This window comes from Streptopelia decaocto (assembly GCF_964273445.1).
Source record: "Streptopelia decaocto genome assembly, chromosome: Z".
NCBI classification, from domain to species: Eukaryota; Metazoa; Chordata; class Aves; order Columbiformes; family Columbidae; genus Streptopelia; species Streptopelia decaocto.
In genome coordinates, this window is record NC_138657.1 from 9,514,911 (window position 1) to 9,527,991 (window position 13,081).

Below are 13,081 nucleotides of genomic sequence, written 5' to 3' on the forward strand. Positions count from 1 at the left end.
TTGCGAGGGAGCCGGAGACGGGAGTGCGGGACAGCCCGGGGCTGCGGAGAGGAGCCGGACAGCGGATTCCTGCAAGGGAACCGTGCAAGGGAGCGCACCGGAGGCTCGGAAGGGGCAGCTGGGCAGAGTAGCCTCGCAGGGGAGCTTCTCGCTCCGTGCGGGGCTGCCGGGCGGAGCGAGCGCCCGGACGCAGCGACCGTGCGGGGTCTCCTTGCCGGCGGCTGCGGGGGGCGGTGCGGGGTGCCGCCCCGGGGCCGGGCCGCTCCAGCCCCGCGGGTCGGTGAGGGGCGGGCCGGGGGCCGAGCGCCCCCTCAAGCCCCGTGGCGTGGGCGCGGCGGCGGCGGCTCCATGGGCGGCGGCAGGGACGGCTCTGTGCGGGGGCCGCCCGCCGCGGCTGTTGCCGCTGCCGGCCGCCCGCGGGGTGGCTGAGGCGGGCGGCGGGGCCGGGACCAAGGGAGGCGGCGGCGGGCGGCTCCTGGCCATGTGGCGGCCGGGGGTACGCGGGCTCCTGGGCCGGGCGTGCCTGCTGCTGCTGCCGCCCTGCGCCCTGGTGCTGGCGGCCGTGCCCGGCTCCGCGTCCCACCCGCAGCCCTGCCAGATCCTGCGGCGCATCGGGCACACCGTCAGGGTGGGGGCCACCCACCTGCAGCCCCGCATCGCCGCCTGGCCCGGGGAGTCGGCAGGCGGGCGGGGGGCGGGCGGCAGCCCCGAGCGGGTGAGCGCCGCGGGGCAGCGGGGTCGGCGGCTAGGGGACGGAGGGGAGCAGCTGCCGCCCCCCTCGCCGCGGGACGCTCTGCTGCTGGCCGTGGCTAACCTCAACAGCGTGGCCGGGCTGCTGCCCTACAACCTGTCCCTGGAGGTGGTGATGGCGATCGAGGCGGGGCTGGGCGACCTGCCCCTCTTCCCCTTCTCTTCCCCCAGCGCCTCCTGGAGCAACGACCCCGTCTCCTTCCTGCAGAGCCTCTGCCACACCGTGGTGGTGCAGGGGGTCTCCGCTATCCTCGCCTTCCCGCAGAGCCGCGGGGAGATGCTGGAGCTGGACTTCATCTCGGCGGCGCTGCGCATCCCCGTGGTCAGCATCGTGCTGGGCGAGTTCCCCCGCCGGAGCCCGGTAAGGCACCGAGAGGAGCGGGTCGGCGGGCAGGGCTCCCCCTGCCCAGGGGCAGGGCGGCGCGGTGTCCCCCCCACAGGCGGCACCCGCCCCGCAGCCCTCGGGTACCCTGCGGGGAAGGGCCGGGGTCCGGCCGGCGGGGAGTGGGCACGGCCGTGGGAGCCGAGCAGCGATCGGGATGGGGAGGGACACTGTCCCAGACCTGCCAGGGGAGAAGGACGTTGTCTCTGGGGCCGCCGAAATCACTGTTCCTAGTGTTCCACTGCTCTTGCATCCTCTCCCGTTGTCATCCCTTGCTCTGAGCCCTGGGGTGGAGCGGGATGAGCACCCTGTGGAAAGGCAGAGTTCAGTGGCAAAAGCTAAGTTCAGAGCCCGAAGTCATATGTCGCGTTAAGTTGTAGAGTTGAGAGGATAAAGGGGCTCCAGGACATGCACTGGTGAGAAGCTGCTTTTCTGAAGGGCCTTAGTTTGGCTTTTGGAGAAGGACATGTTTCCCAGACCAAAAGAAGATTACCAGAAAGAAAAAAAAATAGCTAAAATCAGCATTGAGGGTATTACTGGACTAAATGCTGTGCTCTGTCTGTGTGTGGGTGCTGTAGGTTGTTCACCAGATGACACTCCTCAGTGAGGTTGTTCACTGTAATTTTACTTTGCATTGAACTTTCTAAAGCATTTGAATTTTCTTTACTGTAGTTCGTGGATCACTGCTAGATCGGATTTTTGCTAAATCTAATTGACTAACTAAAGTAGTAGAAACTAAAGGCTGACAGTGTCTGCATTTGTGTATCTCAAATAGAAACAAAATGTATTGCATTTGACTCTTAGGCACAAATTGCGGTAGTATCCAAGGAAAGCTAAACTTTTTATTGTACAGAGCTGGCAACATAGTATTGCACACTCTGGAAAAGGGTGATAATTCACTATTTTGCAAATGCGTGTTGGATGCCAGTAATAATTTCCAGGTAAAAGAGTTGAGAGAGAATGCTCTGTTCTATGTGGCCCATGCAGGGGAAGTCGTGAGTAAAATGGCAGAAGCTGCCATCTAAGTAACCAGGAGAAATAGTTGTTTTATATAAACAGAGATAGCTCAACTTTCTCTGAAAATGTAATCAGAAAAAAATATTGCCAACAGAATGTGCTTTTTAAAAGCAAATATAAAACCCACCCTGGATCACTCTTTGACTTCTGCATTTTTAATTTGTGTTAGACTGTGACAGAAAAGGTAGGAAAAGAAAGTCTGTGCCTGGCAGCTCCTTGTCTGGAACTGAAGGTGTGACTGCTGTATGCTGGTCTGAACTCACTAGTTTTCTCTTCCTCAGCAAAACCCACAAAACCCGGCTTTCTGTAGACTTACGCAGAAACTCAAGTGTAATCAGTGCCACTGAATGCCGCCACTGATGTGCATTTGGTGCTAGCAGCATCCAAGTTGGCTGAGTTATGTCTACCGGTCTTGCAGCTACGCTTACAGTTGTACTGGAGTCAACAGCCAAAGCTTCTTGAAGACCAGACCAGGGCCTGAACCCATCATCTCCTTGCTGTGTCTGTTAAAATCAGAATTATTTTCTCTTTCATCTTAGACATGGGTTGAAGTTCATCCAAAGATGCCTGAGGACACAAGATGCTTTAAAGGCATATAGCACAGGGTCAGAGTCATTGCTCCTTTCCACACACTTCAAAGCTCCTGCTTAACTTCCAAATTGTTCTCAGTGGGGAGCCAACTGGATCAATCTATCCAAATCAGGACTTTGTTCTTAAGCAGACATTTAAGTGTCATTGTCTTCAGTGGCAGTGAAGCCAATGCCTGACATTGAACCTGTGCTGAATAGAGTCTGTTTTTTTTCAACTGTGCTAAAAAAAAAATCACTCTTCAAGGCTCTGTAGATTTAAAAAAAATCTCAGCCTTACTCAAAGGCCAGCAGGTAATACCAGTGTATTAGTCTCTCAAGACTGGCTTGCAGAGCCTGACATCTTTCTGAACACTCTCTTTTCATACCTTCACGTAATAAATACCATTTCAAGGCTAACTCTGGAGGCAGTGCTCCAGCAGTCTTACCTTACATGCTTCCTAGAATTACAGGATTTCCAACAGCATCTTGGACCAGGGGGGCCCTGGAAATTTTGGCCTCAGCCGCCTCTGGTGTCTTATCACCTGCTGCAGGCAGAGATTTTATGTCATTCACAGTCCCATGCCAGCACTGGCATGAAACGAGCATACCACAGATCTTCTGCCTTCCTGGCTTGACATCTCCAGAGCCACAGACTGGTCGCTTCAACTGATTGTCAATTTTAAATGAGGTGAGTGTAAATGGCGGTGAGACAGACTGTGCTAATAGGCCCAGCATGCAGTTTTTTGGAGAAGAAAAGTCAAGAAGACTGAGATCTAACCCTGCTTCTGAACTGTGAAGTATCGGCCCCTCTGGAGTCACCCTTCCTGAGCAATTCCCCCTCCCTCCAGAACACCACACAGCACACCATGGGGGGCTGCCTGCAGTTAGCTTTCTTCCAGAACAGACAGAAAAAAACCCAAAACTTGTTTGCCCTTGAAGAGCATTTCCCAATGTCTGGCATATCAGGGTCAAGGCAAACGTACTAACGAACTTGACATTCACTGAATGCCATCTCAAGCTGCTTCTCCTCGGAATTTTTGTTAGAATGGTTTAAAGGTAGTAATGTCTAACAGGCTCTCATCTTCCACTTTATGCTGGGACAGGAATGTACAAGTACAACCTTTGTACCACTGCTGAATGTTAACATTATTACTTCATACAGAAGTTTATAATAAGCGGATATTCATTGTAACTGAAAAGCACATTGATCTTTGAGCAAATCTGGCAAAATACAGTACTTAAAATGAAAAGGAAGATATGGATCTGGATCCGAATACACTTCAATAGTACTGTCTGTTTCATCTGTGACATCTGATTATAACACCTCGAATATGTAACATCGGGAGGAGATCCACAGTGTCACACCTGGGGGACTATAGGCAGCTGGATACCTGGAATGTTTTCAAAAGTTTTGTGTTTGCTTGAGCAACTTTGAAAGTCTGGTTTGCATTAAACATTGAATTCTACTCTTCAGAAGCAAAAAAAAAAAAACAAAAAACAAAAAAACCAACCAAACAAAAAAAAACCAACCAACCAAACAAAAAAAACAGTCTTCCCCTGCAACAATTAATAATCGCAAAACAACAACCATAATCAAAGTAGAGGTGCAGCCACAGCTTCTGCTGAAGGTTCAGGATCGTGTGTGGCAAAACGCACATGTGGCTACAAGTGATGCTACGCAGAGTAAAACAGGACATGCTTTTTCATTTTCATTTTTATTTGTGATTTAATAACTAACATACAGTGACAGTAAATCCAGATGCTGTTGTGACCTGAAAAAAAAGCTATTTACTTTTCCAAGTTTACTGTCACTCCAGTAAATTTTCACACTCTCAGTAAGCAAAAGTAACAATTTAACACTGTCATTCAGCAAGCAAAAAAACACTGGATTTCTTTACTACTGACACGAATGCAAATTGCACTGAAGCTTTGACAGATCATTATTTTGGAGACAGCAACTCACGAGCACTGATGTCATTGAGGCAAGGCTTGTCATGTTACGTGTGTTTGTATGAAGAAACACGCTTTATTTTTTCATTCTGAGACTGCCAAAGTTGTTAATAATTTTCCCAGGGGTGAAACAGGGAACAAATCCAGAGAACATGAACCATAAATAAAGAGAGTGATATCACTTCTAGTACCACAGTTCAGAGCTGAGAGTTTGGGAAGAATAGCCCATAATATCCATTTTATAGCTGATAGTATCAGAAACACAGGGGAGATTATGTTTGCAGCAGCATTCTCTGAACTTCAGAACTTAGGGAGTGTTTTCAGTAGACTTCAGATAAATCAATAGCTCTAATGTCTTTTAGCATGAAAAGGAATCTTCTCAGAGCAACGAAACAGAATAAAGTAAATCTGAATCATCAGTCCCTGCATATCCAGTCCGTGCTTTATCTGGTTTTCTGAGGAACTGAAATTGCAGCACTGCTCATTACCACTGTGACTTCAGAGAGGGTCAGAAGCATAAATAAATAAGTCAGAGTTTTAGGTTAAACAGTGAATTTCCTGGTGAAGAAGCAAGCTCAGTCTCAGAACAGATGCTATAAAAGAAACTGACCGTTAATATTTAATTTTGGTTTGTTTTAAAAGGAATTGAGTTTTCTTTTGAAAACAGCTTTATAGTTTATACATATCAAACCACCCTGGGTGGGGAATTACACATCTTTTTGCTTTTGAGATAGCCAGGAGTACCACTGTGTGTATGGTATCCCCAGAAGTCATGCTGATAACACTGGCTATGCAGAGCATCAGCAAGGGCAGGCAGGAATTACAGCAAGGGAGTGAAGATGTGGAAGAGCTTCTGTCCAACTAAATGCACAAAGGCACTTTTTCCATCTTCAAGCCAAAATTGCATTTTTGCAGAAAAGTAGCTTTGATTGGAAAAAAAGGAGAAAGGAGAAAGAAAAAAAGAAAAAAGAAAAGAAAGGGAAAAGAAAGAAGAAAGAAAAGAGAAAAAGAAAAGAAAAAAAAAGAAAAGAAAAAAAGAAAAGAGAAGAAAAAGAGACGAAAAGAGACGAAAAGAGACGAGACGAGAAGAAAGAAAAGAAAAGAAAAGAAAAGAAAAGAAAAGAAAAGAAAAGAAAAGAAAAGAAAAGAAAAGAAAAGAAAAGAAAAGAAAAGAAAAGAAAAGAAAAGAAAAGAAAAGAAAAGAAAAGAAAAGAAAAGAAAAGAAAAGAAAAGAAGAAAAGAAAAGAAAAGAAAAGAAAAGAAAAAGAAGAAAAGGAGAAAGAAAAGAGAGAAAAGAAGGAAAGAAAAGAAGGAAAGAAAAGAAAGAAGAAAAGAGAGAAATCTATTTTTCTAAGAAAGAATGCAAAACAGCTGCAGACGCTGGTAATTCAGACTATCATTGCTAATCTGACTTGGTCCAAATGTTGAAGTTTGTACTAGTTACTGTGTAGATAAGGAACATCTACTCAGTCTCTCCCTGTAATCACTAACCCTCCTCACCTCACACGGCATACATAGTATGGCCCATACCTTTTGTGCACTTCAAGAGGGTTTGTGAGAGGTGTTTTGAGGGAAAAAATTGAGGTTTTGAGGTTGAAAATTGAAAGGACATGCAACCCAATGTTCAGCTGCTTCTCTTTCAGCCGAAGATCTCTGTTCAGTTTTGCTCATAGTGAGCTTTTGATCTTGCACAATTTTAGGCCACAGATCTGCTATAAAATGAGAGTCCTTTTACATTGCCAGCTAATGTAAAAAAGCTTTGTGCAACTGACAGTTTTGCTCGGTAGCCAGGTATCCTGTAGGGTCATTAATTCTTTCAAACACAGATTTTAGAGGCACAACTGATGTTTTTTGTTGGCAGTGTTGTGTTCCTAGCACTATCCGAGAGGTCTCCTCACTGTAATAGTCCTCTGTTAAAAATCAGTATGCAATATTTGCTAACTGATCCAATCTGCTGCCTCTCACACACTTTCCCCCAATTTCATACATTGTCCTCACATTGTTACTTCAAGGATTATTTTACCTGTGCTCCTCTGCTCTGTTCAGCTATGAGAGTAGCACAGTTTTCATAGTTCACTGTGTCATCAGCTGAAGCCAATCTGTCTGTTACCTTCAAGTTATAAATGATGTGTGTTGAAGGGAAAGGAGTCCTTGTTTGTATTCTTATCCATGGTCGGAAAGCCCTCAAGTTTTGTGAAGTGGTGTTGTCATAACATTTGGGAGTTGTATTGGCACCTTCTGTATTTTGCATTTTGTTCACCTTTTTTGATACTTAGGGTCTGGTTGTTCTGTGTGTTGCACAGAGACAAGTCATCCTGTCTCCTAAGCTCTCAGAGTCATAATAAGCACCACTAAAGGCATCCAGTCATGTAAAACAGAACATTGCAGCCTGCCTTCCCATGGGGACTTCTTTAAGGATAGCTCCTCTGTCAACAAACTTTGCGTACTCAGAAGCATTGGAAGTGAAAATTAAAAACAAAACAAAACAAAACAAGAAAACTAGTCTCTTTATTCCAGTCACAGTGTTTCAGGAGGATTCAAATGGTGAGAGTATTTTTATTTTCAGTTGTCTGCCCTAGATCCTTAATTTTGACATCCCATTGAGACAGAATGAACCAGAACTCTGCTGGTGAACTTCTCCAAGTAGCACCTTTTAATGCCAACTCCTACCCCTCTCCTTTGCAAGAAAGCCCCTCAGAAACTTGTTGAATTTGCTGACCTGCCATTTGCCTTTTGAAATTAAGGGGCCTTAGCATGATATATGGTAGATGTGTATGACACTTCAAGGTATGAGAAAGTATTCTTTTCCCAGGTGTTTTGTTGCTTGTGGAGGAGCAAATTTTTGAGGTGAAAAGTATTTTCAGGTTTATTAGTTCAAGACTTGGAAGTTGTTTGCAGCACTATAAAAGCAAAATCTTACAGCAGGCTTCTTTCTTAAGCTTCCATGAGTTTCTTCAACATTTAGCTCAGGTAGCACAAAGGTGTTCTTATTGTACAGTATTTGTAATTTGTAATATTAAGTCGTGAAGCTTGATTTGCACAACCACCATTCATAGCGTTATTCACCACCCACGATCTTCTGTACATTTTTATTTCTCTGGCAATTATTATTTAAGGAAATGTTGGACATGCCACAGTTTGAATGTCTTCTTATTTCACACTTAGGGGGATGCAAGTACTATAGGCTTTGAAACTGGATAGCACAGCTTTATTTGAAATGCATACACTAGAGATCCTTCATTTGAGCGGCTTCAAGTCAACAGTGAACAATCTATCTTAAATACAGCAGAGGGTTATTACCCAGATTTAATATGTGCACTGAGTCTGTAATTATATAAGGTATCTGACTCTGGGAATCAATCCTTAGATAAAATTATGCCAATGATCACTTTGTTCTTGAAGTACATCCAGTTCTGTCAAGTTTTATCATGTCACTTAGTCAACTTTATAAATTCTGTTATATTTTCAGTTCTATCAATTCCATTTGAAAAGGGTGGTGAAGAGTTAAGATTTGGGAAAGAGGTGGAGGCAAGGTGGTTCTTATAGTTAAATACAATAGACATTTCCTGTGTAAATGGAAAACAAATACTTATATCAAATTGATATGAAAACTCAAAAGCAAAAATACCTGCTTTGTAGTTTGATGAGTACTTGATCATTAATCTCCTTCCTCACTGTACTCATGACATCATGCTTGATTCTGGAGAAAATATCTGACCTGGCTAGTAACAAGATTTTCTCAATCCTCATCCTGTCCTGCTTCGCTGATGCAGAAAAAAGCTGAGTTAACATTGAATTCAGTACCATTCATGATGGGTTTTTTTGTGCTTTTTGCTATTCTCGTAGTTCACAAAACAACATCTTCCTTGCTGCATAGCCAAGAAGAGGTCTTTCATAAAATACTGCACAAAATCATGTTGATAATGAGTGATTAAGTGTGACAGGGTGAAATCATCGCTTATTACTTTACTGAATGATATACATTATCAGAAGAAACACCAAAGAATACCTATCTTTATTCACTAAGTAAAAATTACAGTTTTGCCAAAAAGTACAAATTTAAAGACAAATTACTTATGGTGCCAAACAGATTATTAACAAAGAAAGCATTCTCTAGAAATGTAAGTTGGGGTGTTCAGTATAACTTCACCTAAGAACTTGTCCACAAAAGTCAGAGGAAGTACCTCATCTTCCCACTAAAATGGAAGCAGAGTTATGGAAATTAGAAAACAGCCAAGGATCTTGTCATACTGTATGATATTCAATTTAATGCTCACAATTAACTTAAATGACTACTTTAAAATGTTCTAATCTGTGGTATACTTAATGTGTTATTTACTATTTAAACCTATGAAATATTGAAAACTCACTATATCAGAACTTCAGGCTGTGTTGGATTACAGTTTTTAGCCATCAAACAAAATGTTTATCTCATGCATTGTAATCTTTTACTCTGTGGATTTCCGTGTAATTTTTTAATGTGAAAGAAATTCAGGCATGGCATGTCTAGGATTTATATATTTATTGTAATTAGCAGAAAACTGGAAAAAGCATGGTTTCTTTTAAAAATCTAGATTGTCTTTCAAAGAAGAATCAGGCTATAAATCCATGTTTCTGTAGATCTTAGTGCAGGGTTTTTAAAGATGAGAAGGATAATCTTTGTGGTTTTATTGAACAAGGGAATACATGGAATCTCACTGCAATCACTATGCATTGCATAGTTTACTCTGAATAGCTGAAAGGATCCAGAGAAAAGAGAGGACAGAAAACAAGAAAAGGGAGCAAGGAAGCTAGAAACATAAATGTCAGTGACACATGGAGAGAGAAGGAGAAAATAAAGTGAACTGAGGGGGAAAAAAAAAAAAAAAAAAAAAAAAGAACAGATGCCCTTCTATTTCTCTTTTTGTGATTCCAGAGCATAAAAACAAGGCAACTGAATTTTATATGAAAGCACTGTACAGAGAGCTGGGATCACCTAGCGCAGAGCAAAACAGCTTGCCCAAGTCAGGGTTGAATTAGCAGAGCTCTCTCGATCACTGGCTAAGGGTGCTTATTTCCAATGAGTAACTCTTTCCCAAAAAATACTGCAGACCTCCCAGAGAACTGCTAAACCACCATCTGGGAAGCAGTGAAAGGGACAGGGATTAGATCAAAGGTAGATCTAGTGGAGGGGCTTCTTGCAAAGGGCCTCGGTGTGGGTGGGTGTAATTAGTGGAAGCCTTTTTTCCTCCCTGGTGCTGAGAATTATGGGAAGAGAGACAAACTGGGACATCTCAGAGCACAGTTCCACCTGATGCTCTGGCAGCTAGCATCACACGTCTTCTGGTCAGCATTTCAGACTGCCAGGAGACAGACCAAGGTCACTTTGATACACGCAGCATCATACCAGTATGTACCCAAAAGGGATTTCCTAATACGTGGGAGCAAGTTCAGGCACAGTGGCTTTAGGATTATGGCTTTGGACATCAGGGACTGTTCTTTACTTCTGGTCTGGCCTTGAAGGTCTCCACATTTTCCCGACACCCTGTCAATCAGCCAAATTGGTTCTCACCAGCATGGGAAGAGGATGTGCAGATGGTGGAAGTAACAGCAGAACTGGGAGAGAGATTTAAGCTTGAGTAGGCAGCAATGATAGATGATTCATTTGTTAAGGGACTCGCACTCAAGCAAAGCCATTTGTACAAGGGACTCCTCATCAGTGTGACTAAGAAGTTCACAATCTGGCCCCAAGTGCTTCCAGCTGTCACATCAAGCTACTAGCATTACTCTTGGTAACTGTGGACAACTACATGAAGAACTGAGAAGGCACCTGATGGTGTGGCATTCCACAAATGACAATAAACCACAGTAATTGTTATGGGCCACCTTTGCAGGGCATTGTAATTGAATGTTTATGTGCAGCCGTCCTGGGTACTCAGTTTTGGCTGTAGATGGGGTTTCAGGACACGCCTCTGTTCAGGCTTGATGTTCACAACTCAGTCCTGAGCTTACTTTCCCCACAGTATAATACCGTGCAGCCATTCATGAGCGTCTTGCATCCATGCAGCATACACATGCCCTGTTGGTATAGGCAGAGTGCATGTGTGCACCACTGCTGTGCAAAGCAGCCATTCCAATCTCTGCGAGGTATGTGGGAGTGTTACCAGCAAGTTGAGAGATGATGCTGAACCTCTTGGGTGGGCCCTGCTGCATGAAGCCTCCCTTGCAATGCACTGCACCCTTCCCGGGGGGGTGAGCTGGGAGTGCCCTCAGGAGCTGACTGGAAGGTTTCCAGCTGACACCGGTTTGAAAAGGTCTGATGTGCAGTGAGCTGGTTAATTAACTTTTATCTGAAAATTTTCAGTCACCTGAATCTGCATGGCTGCAGGCAGCAGATGGGGAGGTGGAGAAGGAGGAGGAGTGAACGTGAACACAGGTGCACCCTCAGCTGCCACTAGAGCACAGTAAACGGGCAAATTACTGTGATCGTTTGATTGTTATTATTATATAGAAGAAATCAAATGTTAGGGAATTCAGAAGTAGGCACCATTTTTTCCTTTTCTTGCTATACTATTTTTATTACTTTTTCTTCACCAGCTTTCAGCTGTGATGAGAGTTTCCAAAGCCTGTTTTACAATGTGGAAATCATTTGAAATGCATTATAAAAATCTATGAATATGCTGCACAGGCATATTTCAAACATCTTAGTATTTCCCTAAAGGCATGCTATTCCACTTTCAGCTTTTTTAAGACTGTGAAGGAGATGATTACCCATGCTGTTCGTAAGATGTTTCACAAGGTTTCCTAACTTAAGACAGAGTTAAAAGACAAGACAGATCTTTAGGCATAAACTGAGATTTGTAAAGTTAAGTTTTGCATTTGTTGCAAGGAAAGAACTAGTAGACATAGCAATTAATAGCCCAAAAGAGCAGCTGTATTATGCACCTAGCCCTCTCAATGATGCTACTGATAAAGCAGTAACATTACACTCATCTTAATAGTGTACTCACTCAAACCGGCTTAAAAATAACTTTTTTTTTTTTTGCAAGTTAGATGAAAAGTCAGTATTATGAGTTCACAGTTTGAAAATTTTCTGGTGCTATTTTAGATGGAAGCGTAATTAGTTATCACTTTCTCAGCATGTAAGGCTCACTCATATATATATATATATCAGTTAAACAGCTCTCTGTAGGAGAAAAGTAGTTTTTAAGAATTTACCGTACTCAATGAAGGCATCAAAACATAGGAAAAAAATAGATCTAACCTGTACTTGGAGCTGATAGCTGCCATCTTTTGAGAGTGTACTGGAGCTGTTTTAGCTGTGATTTACATTTTCTCAGACACTAACACCATGGGGTTGATTTTGCTCCGATATTGGAAGGGTAACAAGGTGAAACCGTTATGTGCCCACGTTTCCTCTGTTTACATTGCGTGTGATAAATGATAAACTATAGAGCTCCACATGGACAAATACATACCAAATAACAGCCTTGAGACAAATGTAGGTAAACAGTTACAACAAAAAGCATTTATTATTTTTGGTTAAGCTTTGAGACATGAAAACTTCAGATATCATTGCACAATGTGGCATTTGCTAAACAGGAGGTTTCAGGAGTTTATTCTCTTTTCCAGAGTACAAAATCAAGCCAGGCTTTGGAGGAAGGCTCCGCTCTTCTGCCATCTCTTTCCCTACTGATCCAGCAAGCACCAGTAAAATTTAGTGATGTTCCCTTGCCCCAGGATGGCAGAAGGAGCTGGTGTGGTGCTGTGTGATCCGCACATCCCCTCATCATTGCCAGTTCTGCAAAACCAATTTTACTGCCTGGCAAATGATCTGCCGCTGTTCCCGGCTTCCTTCCGACCAGACAGAGGGGCAGCTCATGCCAGACTCCCACTGGCATCTATAAAATTGTCTACTGCAGAGCTAATGGGGGGAAAATGATAAAACGTGCCATCAGTGTTTGTTCCTCAGAGGTTTGGGGGAGAAAAAACACCAATTAATTAGCTTTTTAAAAGCTCACATCACAATGTATCAGTATAGAAACGGGCTGGATAGGCTGGTACAGTTAACAATACCCTTGTGACCTCTGATTAGGGATCTTGCATCAGCAGTCAACACAGGGGAGCCAAAATGATGATTTTTCAGTCACCCTTGTGATCATCTTTTTATACACATGAATTATTTACATAGTACAGGGTACTTACACACTCCTTAATTAAAACCTGCTTTTTTCACTCAGTTATACCCCTAAGATCTCTTTAGAGCATGTAATCCTTCTAACAGCATTTATTTCACACTCACTATGCCATAGTTTTTTTAATGATACCTTTCTTTGTGTAAATAGAAAATCCTTCAGTGCAGAATACTTGTGGGAAAGGATTCCTTCACACTGAGAATTTCTCTTGAGAGAGAGAGATGGGTGATGGATTTGTT

General features: G+C 43.5%; 1 protein-coding gene across 1 annotated transcript in view; it reads left to right on the forward strand.

Annotated features, from left to right (window-relative positions):
- Positions 1 to 481: 481 nt before the first annotated feature.
- Positions 482 to 13,081, forward strand: part of GRIN3A (glutamate ionotropic receptor NMDA type subunit 3A) — a gene marked incomplete at its 5' end in the record, with an annotated part of 74,169 nt that continues 61,569 nt past the window's right edge. The window contains 3 exon segments of the mRNA XM_082074902.1: positions 482 to 664; positions 667 to 779; positions 781 to 1,111. Coding sequence (XP_081931028.1) covers positions 482 to 664; positions 667 to 779; positions 781 to 1,111 — 627 coding nt within the window.